Consider the following 20418-nt stretch of genomic DNA (forward strand, 5'->3'; position numbering starts at 1 on the left):
TACTCACATTATTCTTTTGATTGCCTGATCTTAACAATGTTCCTATGGTTGTGGTGTTTTATTTTGGTGGGGTTTTTAATGTTCTCTTCTGTCATTTGTTGTAATAAACAGCCTCAGTTTAGGGACTATGCCTCTGATCTTCTTGTTTCTGGTTTTGGATAGTACCGCTCTAAGAATAATAAATGTTATTGCTGCTTTTCAGTTTGCCTCAGAGTGATGTGACTTGTGAGGTCCTATATCACTAGATACTGCATATTATCCTAGGAAGAGGATTTTTTTTTTCCTTGAGAAACAACTGAAGCAAATTTATAGTGATAAATTCAAATTACATGGTCCTGGTTTGTATCAATCTGCTAAAAAGAAAGAAAAAATTGTGCATATTAAATAGAATAACAACATTAACATCTCTCTGTCATAGCTTGGTATTGGGATTCCTTTTTCGGTGATGCAAATCCTTGCCTCATGTTTCCCAGCTCAGGCTTGGTTTTCTGGGGTTAATTTTCCCAGAATTTCTGCCTTGGCTTGAGAGGAGCTCTGTACAAAGGGAGTCAGTACAGCCTAGTGGAGAGCAGAGTCATGAGCATTTGCATCTCTGGAATGTTTTTATTGACAAACGGTAGTCTGCTATTGACATTCGTGTCCCTTGGTGATACTTCTATCCTAGCTTATCTTTGCTGGTCAAATGCCTTAATTGTTCTGGCCTTTAATTCAGTCAAAGTTGGTTCAGAGTGGAAGAGAAAAGAGAAGGAACAGGTCTAACAGAGCATCAAGCTTGAGCTGTGAAGCTGCTGGCAACGATCAACCTGTCATAATGTTATGATTTGTTCATTTTTATACCATTTATTAGCCTTTACTTGTTGTGCCATTTGGCCTCCAGGGCAGATAAAGTGCTGTCTAATTTGGTAGGTTTGCTTCTGTCAGAGTGGCCTCGACAGAGAAGGTGTTAGCTGTAGTGACAAATAATCAATAGCTGTCGTTGTCATGAGGAACGTGAGTAGTTGGGCCTTTCATCTGGAGGATTAGAGGTCTAATTGGATTGAGAATAGGGAGGGTGAGCTGTTGGGTAACCCTGTCAGCTATGTTAAGCTGTCAAATGTCAGCCTTCCTGAAAGGAAGAAGGAATGGTTAGCTTTCAGAAACAAGGAAGAAGACATATGAAAGCTTTTTAAAAAGTAATAGAAAAGTAGAATAGGCCAACATACGCTTTAACCCTTTCTTGTTTAATTATGTATCTTACTAATTAATGAGGATGTGTGATGTGCAGTCTCTCGCTTTCTCTCTGAGACAGGCAGAATTTCCGTGAAACAGATTTGGCGGTGTTATACCAAATCAGACTGGTTTTATGTCTTGAGAAAAAGCCAGTTAACTACTCAGGTGGGGAATATAAATGCAAAAGGTTATGACATGAGAGAGGAAAATATCCACCAATGGAAGGAATCAATTAGTAGAAGCTGTAAGGAAACCGAATATTTTATTTTAATATTTTGTTGTAAAATTTGTCAGTTCGATAGTACCAATATATTTTTTAAGATATTAGTAGTACTAAAATAGTGGTTTCTTTATTTGTCATCTTATTTTCTCAGTCTCTTCAAAGAATTCTTAACTGTAACCATACCAGTATTCCCTTTCTCTAAATAACACATTTTCCCACAGATCTATAGTACTTGGCCATAGTTATCCATATACTGGCCACTCTTACCAGGAGCTAGCATCCTTAATTGTTGATGATCTGGAAACAGCAAAGTTTTTAGAGGGGGGAAAAGAACTCTTTGTTTTGTATCAGCTATGTAAAGAAAAGACAATTTTATATTTTTCTTCTTTTTATTTTTTTTCCCTATGGGCCTGTAGATACTTTAAATCTCATAGTTTTTTGGGGTTTTTTTTTCTGTGTTTGATCATTTATTCTGAACTAGTGGTTTTACTCTTGGTATTTCAGTTTGGATTGATCCCCCTGCTGCTGCCCTCTCTTCTGCAGGACTTATTGATGATTATTTGGACTCACGACACTGTTTTTGCTGGTGGTCTGCTGTAAATACTGGCAAGCCTATCCTTAATCTTGGGTTTATCTTTGCAGATTAGTACAGTGATGTAAGTATTCCAGAAGCAGAACTCTTGAACGGATTGGCTGTTACCACGTTTCAATGGCTTATGTGTCAGAAAGCATGTTTTTCTCCCCTTTGAGATTGACTGCCTACTCATCTTTGTGTGAGAGTCTGTATTCATTGTGTTGAATAATTTTTGGGTTTGCAGTTAGTTATCTGACAGCTCTTGTACCTCTGTCATTTATTTTCTCATAATCCCATTCTCCTGACTCATTTTTCTCTGTTTTATTTCATTGCTTCCCCAACTCTGACTTTATTATCTTGATATTTGTTTTTTAGTCAGTGTAATCTGGTTTAAGCACATTTAACCTTCTGCTGTGAGCTACAGGAAGGGCAGATGAAGAACTAACATCATAGACTGCTCTTGCAGCTTTAAGTGTGTTGAAGAAAGCTGAGATTGCTGAGCTACAAGAGAAGTACTATGCTGCTGTGGCCTGGTTGGTTTCCATAACCATGAAGCTGACCCAGTATTTCTACACTGTGTTATAGTCTGCTCTATAGACACACTGTGATAAAATGAGCTGGTAATAAAAATAAGCCCAGGCCTGTTTATTATTAGAATTTTTTTTTAATTATGTTTTTAGCTTATTGAAAATCTGTCCATTCTTCTGCAAAAATCTTTTTTACAAAGTTCTGTCTTAAGTTTTATTCATTGTGATAAAAAACATGATTAATTCAGTATCTTAATTTCCAGAGCTTTACCTGCACTAAGATTCTCGCTACTAAAATCCTTGCCCTGTATTTTTTCCCAGGCAACTTCCTTGCCATGGCAGTGATCTGTGGTTTCCCCATTTTCTCCCCTTATTTGTCTAGCTCAAACATCAGTATTGGTGAATTTTTCTTTCTCTTTTCCTCCAGCAATGTCACAGCTATTTTCATTAACCTAATTGATTTATTTTCATTGTACAAACTATTCCCTCTCATTTTCAAGCATGATGTAATTTCACTTCTCTGCATCTCTGCTCCACTTCTTGTTCTGCTAACTCTCCCCTTTTCATCCATTTGTCTTTGTACCTTTTTCTACCATGTTTTCTGTGCTTAAAATAATCCAAGGAGGTATTGTCAGGCCTAAAAGATACAATGTATTATCGTCCTAGTGCTTCCATTGAGCAATCTTGATCTCAAGTGCTTGAAATTTGAATTTGAAATTTCATTGAAAATAATAAGAAATGTCTCCAGCCTCTGTGATTTTCTAAAAGATTTTGCAAATATGAATCAAGTGCAAACCATGGTGGTAGAACACTGAGAAGCTCTGCTTGTGTTGTGTTTCTCAGTGGAAAGGAACTAATTCTGCATGGCATATGGAATGATATCTTAAATATCTGTACAGCCAGCTGGTAGAATTACTTTATTTTCATCTATTGAATTCACCATATACTTTTGTGAGTAAAGTTTGGAAGAATTTCTGGGCTGATGACTTACTCATTTTCACTTTTTCTGATCTTTCCTAAGTCTTCTTCCATAGCAATAATTTTTCAGGCTGCTATCAATGAATAAAATAATTTGCATTAGATTATGAAAATTATAAATTTACCCAGAATAAGTAGGTAAAGTGATCCTGTACCAAAAAAAAATCTTAACTGAGTACTTAAGGCTAAAAAAAATATTGATGCATAACTTCAACTCAGATTTTGTTGCAAAGACAAACTAGAACTAAGCAGGATGCAAATGTGCCCAGAAAAGGCAAGTACTTTTTGCAGGCATGAGCAGTGATTTTGATACAGAACATTATTCCATGTTGCTTGATGTTTGACTGTTTTAAGTTCACTTAATTGTCCTGTTTTTCAACTGCTAACTTTCTTCTACATACTGTACACCTCTCTCTCATTTTGCTTTATTCAAAGGATAGGTGAAAATTTCTCTAGCATTTGATCTTGAAAGTAATGGTTGCATCTTAAAAATAGTATTTTAAACATGGTGCTTGCTGTACTTGAAGTGTTATGGTAGATTTCCTTTTGGTTTCACTTATTGATGTCCCTTGATGCACAGGAGACTTGCCTGGCTCTTCTCCCAGGACAATGATGTCTACTGCCAGGTCTGTACCTTAAAAAGTACCTTTGCAGACAAAGACATCTCCCTGTTTGAGTGTCCTTTCTGAAACATCGTTCTTGCATTAATTGCCCCTCTGCAGCTGACCTCATGACTGATCTTTATTGGTTACAAGAAGAAATATTGTTGTTGGGACTGAGAAACTACTTACTTGTTTGTGTCCAGATTTGGCACTGACAAATTAAAACAGAACTATTACTAGTATTAGCTCATCAGTTTGGTTTAGTTCAGTTTTGTGAACTGTGGAGTGATTTCTGTTTGAATAAGGTGACTTTTCCCAGCTATTCTGTGGTAAAAAGTGAAGGTGTTTGTTTTCACCGATTATAAATGTTATTTTAATTTTAAGAGAATTAGTTTTGTGCTAAACGTTTCCACATACGCTTCAATAAATGTAGTGCCAGCAATAGATCATTTTGAAACAGCACACCTTCCTGCTGAAATCTCCAGGAATCTTCTATCAGGTGTCTGACACCTCCTTAATCTGATGCTCAAGCTTGTCATTTGAATCAATAGTATACTAGATAGGATGTCTTCAGCATGCAAGGCTTCTGCTATAGAAGGTATTTGAAAAATATATTCAGATCTTATGGCCAGCCACAAACTCCAGGAGCACTAATCTTTCATTTGTCTCTCTCTTTGTCTGTAAACAGTTTGTTAAATTGTTGATTAAAGAGAATTAAGTGAATCACACTCAAGTCAAAATGGATATGTATGAACTACATAAGCAAATTATGTTGTTGCCTTGAAAAGCAGAAGCTAATGTCAGCATTTCATAAAATACAAAACTAATTTTACTTACCCATTAAGATTATACATTTTTTTGTCTCTTTGTAGAGCAGTTTGGAACCCTCTTTTGTTACACATTTTTTTTATTAATGAAGAAATAATGAAGAATGCTACCAATTTTTATTAATGTGGAATAATTTCTGCTGAAATGTTAACTGATTTATGTTACGAATATAATCTGTATGTGTTCAATCTTCTGTTGGGAACATTTAGATACAGATAGAGATACAAATAAAGGACATGTTTTTTCAACATTGTTAGCATGATATAGATTTGGGAAGGCTTTGCAACACCAGCCTTGAATTGTTATTTTATCTGCCTGTAGTCTGAACAAAGAGAAATAAATCTAATACTTCTAATACTGCTAAGATGTAGTTTGAGTAGCTTATGAAGGCTTTGATTTATTTACCAATATCATTAGTAGATTATGGCTTCATTTTAAATCTCAAACATCACTGTAGCGTCTATAGGAACTATAAAATATTGCCATATGTAAAAGTAGCCTAAAGTGTCTTAATAATTATTTAAATTAAAACCTACCTACCTTTATTGTTGGTTGTTTTTAATATGGATTGTATGTCTGTAATAGTTCTGGAGACTTCGCTGTGACTGGAGAAATGTTCTCAGGAAATAGAATTTGCTAGTTTTGCGATTATTTCACACAGTGGTTTGTTATAGGACTTAAGATATTTGAAATATATTTAAATCACATAAAAGATATGCATTTATTTTCAGATAAAACAGCAGCTAAAATAGTAACCAAAAGAATCTTGGGAAAATGTGCTCAAAAATGAGCATATATGCAAAGTTTTCATTTTGTAAGCATCTTTGCTTCCAGCAGTCTGTCAGGACAGGACATGCACTTAGATGGTTCAATTAAGAAGTACAAGGCAGTACTGACACAGTACTGGTCAGAGTGATACTTTGTAATAATGGCAATTATTTTGCTTCCAGAATGAAATAGTACTGCACAAATTTAGGATAAAAAGTGTGGACTTGTACTGGACTGATGGCTGTCGTTCAGACTTGTTTTTCAGGTAGAATTCTGTCATGGACAATACTGTTATTTAGAACACTTTTATGAGATTTAAAAAAAATCATACATATATTTCAGGGATATATTTTGTAGTTTTGTAATGCTGCTCTTAGTTCAAGATGATTCAACTCAAAACCATTAAGATCAAGAAAATTAATGAAGTAAATATTTTCTAGTACTTGTATTTTTGGGGAGGAGGGAGTCAGTACTTTCTGACAAATCTTTCAAATCACTATTTTTTGAAGTACAATATTTTTTGAAAGCTTAGTCTTTGATTCTTTATGAAGAGGTGGGCAGTGATCCTGTAAATATGGATGATGTGTCTCAGGCTTTGTCCTCAGTCCCCAGAGACTGTGTGTTGTGGGTACTTCTGCCTGAATGACTTGAACAGAACACTACAGGAAAACAAGTTCAGTAACAGTGGAAGAGATCAACTGGAAATGAGGTTGCTAATTGCATTTTCATCCTTGAAGTGTTTTTTACATGAAAGCCACTAATTTCTATAGGTAAACCATAACACTTAGAGCTGAAGAGCTGAGAACACAACACAGAAACAACGTGTACAGGCCATGGATAAATGAGGCTGTAAGATACCAAACACCTATTTTCTTTCAACTTATGCTGGGAAACAGTTTTACCTTGGCTTTTGCAGCACTGGTCAGTTGTCTGTTGTACTGTTCAACTGCATTCCAGTTGATAGTTCTGTCTATTCCTATGGAAACAAAGATATTGAAGCTAATCTTGCAAGAGGCTTTAGGGAGAAGTGCTCTTAGTTGAGACACTGCCTTGCTTTCACTCAAAATGTCTGATAGTCAGAACTGGCCTGAAGTTGTGCTGATGTATTGCCTAAGATGCTTTGCCAGACGGATGAACACGTTCAGCTTGGAAGCTGGTAAATAAGGTTTCTGTTCAGCTGGCTGAGAGGTTTTTCTCCAGTTGAGTGTTTTACTTTTGAGTGTAGAATGCCGCTAATGAAGGTTGCTAAAAGGGTACTTTGTGAGATTAAACCCGATGTCAAAAATCAGTGATGTTTTTGTCATGGTTGACTTGAAAGGATTAGCAAAACATCACATATTTAAATCCACCAGTGGTTTGTTAGATAGCAGGCATGGCATCATCTTTGTCCACACAGAGGTAATAAAGAGCTTACGGATTTTTTTTTTTTCCAAAACTGTAGTTCAATGGATGACTGCTAAGAGTTATGTCTAAAATAGTCCTAAAGATTTTCTTTTACTTCATTTTTCAGTTGCATTGTTAATCAAGGAGTTAACTCTTAGTTTTTGTAGAATCATAAAATTGTTTGGGTTGGAAGGGACCTTAAAAATTCTCTAGTGATAACGTTTAATTTTTACTCAAATTAAAACTACCTAAATGCTTGATTTCAAGTTTTCTTGAATTAAACCATTTGAGCTGTGACTAAAATTGTTTCAGAGCTAGAATAAATACTGGTTTAACTCCCTATAATTAATAAAATTTACATTATTATATTTTATCTGTCTGTTCAGGGAGTGGTTGTTTACATTCACTCCACAAAACTTTTACTGTGGTTGCATGTGGAAATCCAGTCTTCTGACTATTGTCTGCCACTTGATTAGGGAATGCAGAGAATGGGAGGGAGTAGTTTCTCTACTACCTCTGCAGACTTTGTTCATAATGTAGGTAGCATGCACCGCCACAGTGAGTAGACAGTGTGCAGAAAAAATGAGCTAAGAATTATTACCTTCAGCATTTAATTCTTACTCAAGTGTACCAAGTGTATGTCACAGACATTGAGGGAAGTGTTTGAAGGGATTGAGAGTGTCCTTATAACTGTTATGTTTAATAGGAACACTTCAGTGTATTTATTCCATCGGACTTCTCTGTCAGATTGATGAATATGATCACCTTTTTGAAATAATTTGATTTATTCACCCTCTCTCTTGGTGTGGTTTCATTGAACAGTGACAACATTTTTACACCTCCCATGTTTTAACGAAGAATGGTTAATCAAACTATTAAGATTGTGGATAAAATAGAATTCCCTTTCCTATTAATGGTTTGCATATCAAAATAATATTTATTATGGCAGAGATGGGGGAAAAAGTTACCAGGAGCTTGTCTGTCATTCTAATTGTGTGTATTCTTGATACAGCATTTGAAATTAAAGTATATTAAAACGTATTAACTTTTAAACTTGTTCAAAATTTTATGTAAACTTTCTCTTGAGCTTATTTGCTCAAATTAGAATATTCTGTGTGTTGAAGTTGTATGGCAAAATAGCGTGTGATAACTAGAGAAACAGCCTGATATTTTGTTGGTGAGTTTACCGGTTTTAACTAGAAATTTTCGTTCTAAGTGGGTATCTTGACTTTGTTTATTTTCAGGAATTGTTAAAAATAGTTAACTGATATTCAAGGAGAGTAAGAATGATGCAGTCATATATGTTAAAAGGTTTATAGCTGTTGTAACCAGGCAATATTAATTCAGTTTCAGTGTATTAGAAATCAAGTAGTTTCACTGTTTCATGCATAGATAATATTTCAAATCACGAGTGTTAATTTATAAATGGAAATAATTCTTATTTGCAGTTAAATTCATATGTTTACTTGCTTGCCTCTCTTTTAGTAACTTCTCCTCTGAAGAATCCCTGTGAGATTTCTGGCAGTTAGCTGATAATACAAGCGTATCAAAATGCTCCTCTTGATGTATAGATTTCAGTTTCTGTTCCTACATATATCAAATTAAAAGCATGATAGAACAGCTTCTGTTTTTGTAAGTGCTTAGTTTGTTCCCTGAAAAGCTACTAAAATTGGTAGGTGTTGGTTACAGAAAGTCCTTCATATGCTCCATGTCATTGTAACTTGTTTCTGATGTTCTTAGAACCTGCTTCTTCTCAAAGGGATACTAAAAGATGAAACAACCTCTAAAGAAACCACAGGCACAACCCCTTTTCTTTCTGTACCTGTTAAAATTTTTGGGTTTTGAAAATTTCTGACCAAGTTTATTTGTGGGCTGAAACATCCTCTCTTCAGCAGCTCCTCAGTGGAAAGACAGAGTGGGTGTGTATGTTTGTGTACAAGTAAGATTATCTTCTGTAAGATCAAGTAGGTCAAAGACAGAAGTTTCTACTCTCTGAAGATAATCAAGTTAAATTCAGTTGCCGTTTTTGTTTTAAAGAAAAAGTTCATAGATTTGTTTATCTTTTAAAGGCTCAGCTAGCAATTAGGGAGTTCAAGTTTTTTGACTTTCACTGCTGCTCGAAAGCATCTGACAGCAAAGAGCTGTTCTCAAATTCGGCTGTAGCATCTCTGCTAATCTGTTGGCAAAGTGTGCTCACTCGGTTCAAAGTGGCTGCTGTATTCTGCTTGGGGTTTAAGCTAAAATCTAAATTACTTTCTTGTTGTACATATTTTACCTCATGAGTGTCTGAGTGCATGATATGATTTAGTATTTGTCAATGTAGAGATTTCTGCTGGCTTTAGAAACTCACATGTCACTATTAAAAAGTATAGACAGTTTTGTGTTGCAGCCATGAATAGGAAATCTTGACTCCAACTTTTAAGGAGTCCTGGATTTAAAAGGTTATTATCTAATTTGACTGTTAAAAGATCATACCAATCTGGTTTTTTTTGTTGCTGTTATCTTAGAATAAGAACTAGTATATTTGGGACAGAGTGTGCTTCTCTGGAAAAGGAGATGAGTGGCCTGGTATGCTAAATTTCAGTGTACCTTTCTAGTTCTTATTCTGGGTCTAAACCAAAGCAACAGTGTACATGACTGTGTATGTATGTAATAACAAATACAATTAGTTTTTCTGTTCTAAAGATGATGTAATGCATCCAGCTATACTTTCTTAAATACTATTTAGGAGTTTAAAAAGGAAAGTTAAAACATTAATAATATTTAAAGACAATAAAAGTATAATCACTGTCCATGCTATGATTGGTGTAGTATTAGAATAGCAGATGTTTTAACTTTGCAATTAATTCAACTGTAATAATTTTATGGTATTCTGTTGGTGAAAGAGTAAAACTAACTGAATTATATATTATATTCCTCTGAAGAGGATTTATTGTTAAATAGTCTCTCTTTTCACAAAAGAATACTGAGAAAATTGTGCTAAAATGTCTTACATAAATGCTGCTTAATTAATAATGAATATATTTCAAAAATCAAAATTTAATAAGCTAATAAATTATTAAACTGTGGTGGAATGTATAATTGTCTGATCTCTGAAATCCTTTCTGCCATGGATGGTGGGCTTGCTGCACTGTTACTCCTTCTCTGCTGTCTTTATATGCACCCATTTAAACAGGCTGACCTTCACACTTCTGATTTTGTGGGGACTTTACCACTTGCCTGCACTCTTCTGTGCAGTTGCTGACCAGGCTTAGTTACTGCAGTGCTCTCTGTTAGGGGCTGTGGTCAGTGGTTAGTGCCTGATTTTGATTAATCTCATCTTAACAGTGCAGAAACAGCAAAGGCCAAGGTGCAAAAGAGTTTTAATCAATGAATCATTCTTTGGGAATTGCAACATTGCAGGATTTAGGGTATTCAATAATATTTTTGAATACTGATAAGTGATATTTTAACTAGGAAGAAAACTAACTGAGAGAAATAGCCTATTTTGACATAAGAAGCATTTAAGAATTTTAAATTATATGGGGATAAATATGTAAACATAAATAGCAAATTGGGTACAATGTGCACCACCCTGTCAGCAGTAAGTTCTTCAAGACTGAATATGGATATTTATCGAGCTGATTTTGTAGAAATAAATTCAATAGGTTACCTTTTTAGGCCTGCCTGTACAAAAATATTAACTGTAGTGCTGGATGGAAAATAGCAAGCCTAATGGGAAATAAGGACACAAAATGTAAGGGTGTGGTAAATAATCATTTGATAATGAGCTGAAAACAAATACAGTTGAAATATGAACTGTAGGATCAGAAGGCATGTGTTAGAATTCCTCAACAGTTGCACTTGAATCAAGTATTAGCCAATATTTTCCATTAACAAACTTAGCGTCACAAATAGTATTTTTTTAAAGTACACTGAAGAGTTACACGATGTTAGGCATTATTGTCAAAGATAGGGTGGCAGTGGCTGGTATACCAGAAGAATGAGAAAACTGAAAGTAGTTGAAATGGTTAGAAATATTATAGTCCAAAATGCGAGTCAGGGGACCAAGGGAGGGGCAGAAAAATTTATTCTGTGTATTATAAATTTATTATTTGAAAATGACTGAGAAGGATGTCAACGTGCTGGTTGATGTGAGAAATGCCGTTTTTTGTATATTCTGACAGGATATATGCACTAGCAGTAGGCAATTATCATTGTGATTCAGTAGGGTACTTCGTGGGACCTCTTCTGTTATGCCCTGTAATCTCTGCTTGCTTGTGTTACAACTAATTACAACTATAATGAGTGCAGAGAGCTGTTGATATTTTGAGGGTGATGTAGGGTTTATCCTTTGGTACTGAGATAAAAAGACCAATGTTTATTTAGATTTTAAAAGCTGCACTGTGTTTTCATGAGTAGAAGAATGAAGTGTGTGTTTATGTGTATGTTGTCTTAAAAAAAACCCCAACAAACGAAACCTAAAAGCCCCAGCCTGAAACTGAGAGAAATGTGAGGGGGGGAAAAAAAATCCCAAACTCTGTAACTCCACTTAAAAGAAATCTCTGGGAATTTTTTGAAAAGGATTAGATGTTCTTACTCCCCATTGTGCTGGAGAATGGATTTACTAATCCAGAGGGTCAATTTTAACCTTCAGTTCTAATTTGTGGTTTATTTGTAAATATTTCTAAGGGTTTCTGTTCTGTTGCAAGTATATGCCCTGACTGCATCTTCAGTGCTTATGACTGTCAGCAGTGAAGAGTCCTTAGAAACCACCTCCTTTGTAAAGGTTTATATTCTTTTGGTCTGTGTGTTCCCAGTACTGGGAAAGCAGGTATGTAATTCTGAATTGGAGCCAAAGTAGCATCTTCACGGTTTAACAGATTGGCATTCTTTCTAATGACCCCTGCCGTGTTTACCAGGAGGTTATGTAGAGATGCTGGGTTGCCTTTTCCCTAGTTCTCTAGCAACCCTTACAGTCCACTAAATCTTCACAGGCCTATTGTAGGTATTCCAAAAATCAAGCATAACTGTGCTGTAAACAGTAGCCAGCTCATGCTCACTACAGTATAAATTATTACAAATCAGTCTTTCAAGTCATGTTAAATATTTCACGTGGATTAGAATTGTTATGATATTTGAAAATGTGGTCTCAGGAATGAAAAGGGAAATAAGCAATTTGTCTACATGTATTGGCCTCTTTTAACCCACTGATGACAAGGTGTTGGTAGCCTATCTGTGGACATGCTTTTGATGCTTGGAGAGATGCACATATTCCTCTGATTTTTAGCCTTATCTTGTACAGCTCAGTTTCTCCCTCTATAGGAGGTGTTATATTTATCTACATAGTATGCTTTTAAAACCTGAAGATTAAAAGTGTAACATCAGAGATATCCACACTACAGGGTAGGAGAAGTGGTTAGCCAGAGTTTAGAAGCACATTACAGTTATGTAATGACCAAGTTAACTCATCAAGGAATAGTGGGATGAGAAGGGAAATAAATTTTCACAGAGCTCTGTTGCACATCACCAGAATGTTTGTAGAACCCAGGTGAACTCTTTAAAGCGAGTTTGTATGTTTCTGAAATACTTGAAATACTTAAATGTCATTCATCATTATGAATACCCAGGAGAATTTTATTTAGGATTCTGCAAAATATTCCTGATTGGCAATCTAGACTACAGAGAAACTGATAATGCTGTCATTCATTTAGAATTTAGATGAAATAGTTCCATTTTCCTCTTTAATCCTTCCTGATTTCTTCTAGAATTACATCTGGTACAGGGATGGGATATCGATTTACTGAGGCTTTAGCCATACAGAATGAAAGTAATATAAGGAGACAGAATATTAAAAGTTTAAGAGTGTTGGTTCTATCAATAAATGTGCTTGTCTACTGTCTTTTAGTGTTAGCTGTAGTGTGGGAAAGTGTCTGGACCCTTATCTACGTAATGATTGTTCAGGAGGCAACTGTGGTGAAACTTAGTTTCACTATATGCTCACTTGACATCATTGTGATAATGACTCTTCCACTTCAAATGGTGTTTTATTATATAACAACACTCAGCAATCCAGGCTTTTACAGTTGTGTATTTTATATGATGTTACTTTAAATGCCCCTATTGCAGTTACAGACTTTGACTTGCAGTTCACAGAAAGAAATTCTTACTCACTTTACAGGAACTGTGCTCAGTTTCCTTTCAATTCTGAATCAGAAAAGCATCGGTTCTTAGTCAGCTAAGAGGAGAGGAAGTCAGATGTTCCTAATAAGTATTAATTGTAGTTGTTCTTCTTTCATTTCCTGATAGCTGAGCAGTGATTCCAACTGCCACTGCTGGCATTTTCAGGCTCCTGCCAGATGCAACAGAGCACTGTACATGACGTCTGTGCTGGCAGGTTAAGCTGTCTGGGTGTCAGAGGGAACATGCATGGTATCTTTCAGCTGAGGAAAGAATAACCTGTTAACCAAGGAGGTTAACACTTGTTTATACTAAGAAATTTCTGGAGGAGTTTTGCTTATGTGAAGAATAAAATTGCCCACATGAAACAGGATTATATACAGCAATTTGTTGTTAACTCTGTGTTAACATAAGTTTCAGGCTTTAACGCTGTGCCTTGGAATGTATTAAATTATCTACTTGTATTGAAAAAGTAAATTAAAAAAATCCATTAACAACTCTGAATCTTTCTTATACTGCTAGTTATCATGTGGGGAACAAAAACTGCCAAATTCTCGTTTTCATTTTGGGTGCTACACTGTTTGCACAGCTGTGTTTTTGTGATAGCCTTTTTGTGTTGAGTTGGTTGGTCTGTTGTGCTACCTGTTAATAGAGAGAGCCAGCTAGTAGAGGTGGGTAACATCATTTAACCCTTCCCAACAGCAATACAAGAATATGATTGATCTAAATGTTGCAGTACTATTGAACTGTTATGGACACTGGACCAGTAGGAACCTGTGTCTGTGTGTTTGGGGAAGGGCTGAAACCTGACCCAGAAGGGCTCTAGATATTCGAGTGGCTTTGCAGTGATGCTGGAATCACTCTCTTTCCTGATACCCATATGCCCACGTTAGGTTCAGTCACTGTTTTTAGAACAGAACTAGTTTTTCTTCTGTAGTCTTTCACTTTGGTGACCATATGGAACGGACCGACTGTGGCTGTTTGACAGATGCCCACCTAGCTGCTCTCTCACAACAAGCCAGGGAGATAAAATAGGTTAAAAAAGATACTTTATATGAGTGAAGAAATAATCACATTAGGCCCAGAAAAGTAGGTAGAAAAGTTTGCTGGCAATTTTCCGCTAGAACCTCTTCCTTGCATTAGAATCATATGGGAAGAACTAGGCAGCTTTTTTTTTTTTTTTTTTTTTGGTGAATTTAAAATTTTGGGGATAAGTTTTTCCATTTCAGGGATAATCTAAATTCTGGCAAATTCATCGATTCTGATTAAGATATTTCTTTCATCGCTCTTTTCTCTATTGAAATGTTCAGGAAAGGAGAGTTTTTCTGACTGCTTAGTAGTTAAGCTTGGCTTGGGGTCCAGAACTTTCTTCAAAGTCATTGCTTGATGGCAGAGCAATGGTTGGTTATTGAACTGTTTGTCTACCAAAAACTGGGTTATACTCCATTGCAGTTAGTATATGTGCTGAAATTTTGAAATAGCAAAAGTATTTGTTCTGGTTCTGCTGAAGCCTGTTATCAGCTGTGCTGTAGTTTGCATACAGAGTTGAGTCTTTTGACTAAAAATAATTTTAACTGAATCTAAAGGAATTTAAAGAATTGGCATTGGAATAGTAAATTTTGGCTACCAGGAACTGAGTTCTCTGTACTAATATTTAATCTTGTTTGCTCAGAATGTTTTCACTGTATAACAGAATAGTTTTTGAGACACTATTAACGGTAAGAGACTGTGAACTGACTCAAAGCACTTTATGCTGCCCAGGGATGTTTAGGACAATTAAGTACAAGCTTGAAGACTTTTTATACACGAGAATTTTATAAAAATGAAGGAATTGGTTTTTCAGATTAGGCATACATTTTCCCTCCCACCACCTAGAGAGACCTAAATTAAATCTGCCTTCAAGTCATGTTGATACATTGCATATTTACAAACTTAAGCAGTAATCAATTGAAAGTGGGGAAATTTTCCTTTGTCATTAAAAAGGATGGTATAGTTTTCTAACGAGTGAAAGGAACACAGCAACATTCATGGTATTACTAAAGAAAAGAACAGCAGTCAGAAGTAAGAACATGGATAAGATAATTCAAATAAGTAATGTAAGCACAGGTGTTTCCTGTTGCAGTGTTTTAAAAAAATCTGCCACAATTTGGAAGAAACAGAGTCTGTTGTGTTTCAGAATGAAGGGATTTATTATAGATTCATGTGGTAAGGAGAGGGATTACTGGTGGCTAAGCATGCAAGAGAATAATGTAGTAGTAACTGGTGGAAAAATGTGTAACAGCAAAAATAAAATACAGTATAGGCAAAGAAATTCTAATAATAAAAAGGCATGTTTTCTTAGTCTTATGAATTATTTTAAATTTTTTAACTCTTCTTTACAGTGAAATTCATTCAAAAAGAAGAATATACTTGTAAATCTTCCAATAAGTATCCATCAATAAAAGAAAATCAATTTTTTTTCTTTCATGGGTATGCATGCACTTTGAGCAGGAAATACTGAAAACAAACCAAATGCATTATCCTCTGTGATGAAGAAATGTAGCTATATTTCTTCCGAAACTAATATTCTCTCAAGTTATTTAATGTTGTCTTCTTCCAGTCTAATTGCCAACCCCATCATGATACATTTGAGATTTTTTTGCTGGTTTCTGTTTTTCTTTTTTAATGAGTTTGTAAATTCTTCTTCTATTTGCCTGTAAAATACAGTGGTAATAATGAGGAGTTTTCTCTTGCTTAGCTCATTCCCAAACTTATCATGAATTCATTTTGAGCATGTTCGCTGCGGATTAGTAGCTCTGCAGACATTTTACTGTTCTGCCCCTGTACTTCAGTGTATGCCTTGATGTGTGTCTGCATATTAAAGGGACAAAATCCTAAGGTTATGCTTTCCCTGACACCCAGCAGAAGAAAAAGATTTGGTCACTTCTCACTGTGAATGCTGTAGTGGCTGTGCTGTCTCTGGCAAGAGAAGTCTGCATTTTCAGGCAGGTTTGTGGTAAGTTTTTTGGCAGACTTTTCTTGTAGGCTTTCATTGAAGAGCAAGGACCAATGAAAATAAATGGTCAGAAGCAGGAAGAGGTTATTTTGTCTGAGGTCATTCATGGTTTGCTTTCCCTGTTTTGCATTTTAAAATAAAATAGGGTAGCAGGGGGAAAAGATCACATTTATTTATTTTGGCTATACTTGGTGAAATCCATTTTGCATGCATAAAGCTCAAGTCTTCCATTTCTATTAGACAAAAACCAGAACAGTAACATATGTAACATATGCCCTCCCAGTGTTTAAGGCTACTTTGAAAAAGGAAACTTGAATATTTTCATGCCCTGGCACTGGATGCTGTGGTGGCCTCTGGGATCCTTTGGCCCATCTCCACCCTATCATTCTGCTGACAAAGTGATTTGCAATTCTGAGTCTTATGAGATACAGAAGTGCCCCTGTTCATTAGCACTGCTTGCCTTTGTCTACTTGGTTACCCTTTCTCATTGTTTTTCCAAAGACAGCCTAAAGGGACTAAGTTAACATACAGGATTTATGAAAGAATTGTGGCAGACTGAAGTATGTTAATTTGCAGATAATTCCATAAGCAGAAAAATCCAAAGACATGACTTCTGTTGATTTGGGTGTCACCTTTCATGTGTACATGGTCTAATAAAGCTTCATCAAATGTTCCAGCTTTTTCCTGAGTAGGGAGGAATTAGTACAATTTATCCTCTCTTCTGAGCTTTCTGTTTTCATTATATATATAGGTAATTGTCCACATGTGAAATTGGCAAAAGCTAATATTTTGGGAAACATTGGAAGGCAGTGAGCAAAGTTAGGAGACTCCTTTCACTTTTGGAAAGGTTAAAAGTTAGAGTAGGGTAAGAACAGAGATATTTAAAACGTGATCACACAAGATAGGTCCAGATGTTTTGCTTTAATGAATTATTGCTCCAGCTGTTGCTGATCCTTCACTGAAACTTAACTACTGAAGGTGATTTGATAAACCCAACAGATTTCACGAAGCAGAAGCATCTCTGTTATATGGAAAATAATCTCCAAGTAAGGGACAGTAGCAAGTCAGGGCTGGCTATCCCTTAAATCACTACAGCTTCTTCATGATGGCATGATCACATCTTTAATTTTTGACGGCTTCTTCAGTGATTTGAGAAATAAACCCAGATTGTTTTTTGGGGGATTGACCTTCATTTATTGATCACAGGAACATTTCTACATTATTTCTTTTGAAAACGTAGTGAAAACCTAGTGGAAGTCCAAAGTGTGATGTATTTTCATTGTGTCATTGAAACTGTCCCATCTATTTATCATCCATGCTGCAGGATCAAAACTCCTACAGTTCCAAATTTAAAAATGTAAGAATGTAAAAATGTACGAAACAATCACTTTTGCATATATTTTTTACTTAATCAGATGAGAACATTTTATCTTTCTTGTTGCCATGGGAGTTAGGTGCCAAAAAAATCTCTGGAGCAGTTAATTAGGGGTGAGATAAGAAAGGGTTTATTTTGCCAAGGCAGAAGATGTTACAGGACGCGTGCCGACCGTGCCTGAGATGTTACATTTTATAATACCATCCATCCAATCCCAGATGTGTCCGCCCTGTGGCCTTTACTCTGGTCCGCCCCGGGTCCACCCCCTGAAAATGGGTCTGGGGTGTGTTTCAGGACCCCCTGTTCATCCCATCTTCATCTTCATCAGAGCACAAAGGGTACATAGTCACCCAATTCTTGACCGTGTTCTGTGGTTTAGGCCCTGATATGCTGTTCTGCCAACAATCTAGGCCTTGCCTTGACAAAAGACTAAACACTTCTACTGGATTCGGGGGTAAGAGGGTTAAGGAATGTGTAAAGGGGGCTAGAGGGAAAGGGAAAGGGACAAGGGACAAAGGAGGGAGAGTTGCTGCTTTTAAAATCTACTTATAAAACTTATAAGGCTTACCGATATTAGAAAAATAAAAAAAAAACATTAGGGGCTTAAGGCATCATTCTGAATCATTCATTCCTCATCGTTTTTCCTAATTTCATTTTTAAAATTGTGTTCTTTCATCATGTTTTATTCCTCATCTGATAACTGTTTACTATGCTGAAACCGGCATGTAATGGTCTTATGTTTATTGATGTTAAACAGTTAAGAAACTCTGATAATATTGCAGAATTTTCGTTGTTACTGAACCCTGTCTTACACACTCTGCTAATGGAATATATGCATCTAATACCGGCACAACAGACTTAAAAATAAAGAGTTCATATTTTAAAAAAAAAAAAAAAATGTTTCCAAAGCTTAGAGCTCTTTTGATGCAGATTTTTTAGTCACTGTATTACAACAGTAAATATATCTAAGCAGTATCATCATTTGGTTTGATAAATTGAAATAAATTTCTGCTGTTTTTCTTTACCCAGGGAAATTACCGCTTCATGAAGCTTTTACTGGCTCGTAGAGGGAACTGGATGCAGAAGGACTTGGAGGATATGACACCATTACATTTAACTACACGTCACAAAAGCCCAAAATGTTTAGCTTTGTTGTTAAAGCATATGGCACCTGGAGAAGTGGATACTCAGGATAGAAATAAGGTAAAAGTTCTGCTTATTTTAAGACAACACTTTTAGCAACTGTAGAAATTGGATTTCCATCAAACAGATGTGTGTGAAAATTATCTCAGTCATAAACTTTTCTAGGTCTTCAAAATAGAAATATTAATATTTTCCTTATGTTCATGATGTCAAAGTTCGTTGCACTGAGTTCACTGACATTCTTCTTGAGAATAGTTGCAACAATAGAGGATTCAAAAATCCTCTTCGTTTTCTTCCTTGGAAAAACCTTACATTTAGAATCATTTAATGATAAGAATCATTAGAAAACTTTGTGCAGAAGGCCTTCGAAGCATTTGTCAATACGAAAGGTGAGTTTAATTACAAAAAGAAAAAAAAAAGGAAATACCTTGAGCTGAATGCAAGTTTCCTGTTGGCAGATGTCCTGCCAACAAGATGATGATTGATTTTACTATTGATACAGTTCTCCATAGGTGCTGACTTCAAGAAGTGTGTCGTGATTTAGCCTTGGAAAGTAGCCAAATACCCACTCAGCCAGTCTCTCACTCCTCCTTCTCATGGGGACAGATAGAGAAAATAGTTGGAAAATCTCAGGAGTTGAGATAAAGACAGGAGTATTGATCACCATTTACTCTCATGGGCCAAATAGACTCAACATAAAGAAAATCACTTTCATTCGTTGACAATGAAAATAGTTTTGTATAGTAAGAAACCGAGAAAAAATTAGAACAACACCTTCAAACCACCACTCCCAGCACCTTTTCTCCTGGCTCAGATTTACTTCCTCACTTCTACTCCTTGTCTTCTATCCATAGGGATGGTCTAGGGGTAAAAATATCCATACACTAAATCTATCTGGTTGGCTGCCCTTTTTTCTGTATCTCTGCAAGTACAAATGGACAATTTTGAGTCTCCTAGTCATACATGACTTTTTTGTGGGGGATAGAATGTGATGCCATTTGTCCAGACGATTTCCTAACAGGGTCAATAAAAGGTATCAAATTGTTGTTGTTATTATTATCATCATAAAAGGGACTATTTGGCATCATAAGGTCTGCTTTCAATGCGCATGTACCGTTGCTTCCATGAGTGCGTCATCTAGCGAGAGGGATGTGATGATGAAGTTGATTGACATTCTGGCGTGAGACTTACAATTGAAGCAGAGCACTGGTTAGTCACTTTGACATTTATTTTGTGAAACTGCAGGCTTCCTTGGGAGAAAATGTAATCTTGAGATCTCAGAGTTTTATATTACTACCTTCTTAGAATAAAGCCCTTCAGAGTAATTTTCTGCATCTGCAGTGATAGCAGTTGCTTGAAAGACCAGGAAGTCTCCAGATGACTTTCCAGGTATATCATATAGTGCCTGTAGTGTCTTGAGTTGTGTCATGTCCCTTTGCAAAGTCAAGTCATGCTCTACCACATCAATAAAATTACCAACCTGCTTTGGAATCACACTGTCTTCTAAGAGCCTCAGGAAATAATCTACTGATGTTTGTTAAAAAGGACTGTCCTTAGAATGACCACCCATAAGGGATGACAGGTCGTAGAAGAAAAGTGGTAGGAGAAAAGCGTTCTTAAAAAAACTGATTTACTATTACTCTTCATACAGAGA

The 20418-nt window shown here is 35.9% G+C and overlaps 1 protein-coding gene across 9 annotated transcripts in view; it reads left to right on the top strand.

Moving 5' to 3' along the window:
* INVS (inversin) overlaps positions 1 to 20418 on the top strand; it is a 92685-nt gene that overhangs the window by 20109 nt on the left and 52158 nt on the right. For all 9 annotated transcript variants that reach the window (XR_010431399.1, XM_064658642.1, XM_064658683.1 and 6 more), the window contains one exon: positions 18651 to 18824. Coding sequence is in view for 8 of the 9 variants with exons in the window: in XM_064658642.1 (XP_064514712.1) it covers positions 18651 to 18824 (174 nt within the window). In the remaining variant the exon portion in view is untranslated. The remainder of the gene's footprint in view (positions 1 to 18650; positions 18825 to 20418) is intronic.

The sequence above is a fragment of the Pseudopipra pipra genome, chromosome 1, assembly GCF_036250125.1.
Source record: "Pseudopipra pipra isolate bDixPip1 chromosome 1, bDixPip1.hap1, whole genome shotgun sequence".
In the NCBI taxonomy this organism is placed as follows: Eukaryota; Metazoa; Chordata; class Aves; order Passeriformes; family Pipridae; genus Pseudopipra; species Pseudopipra pipra.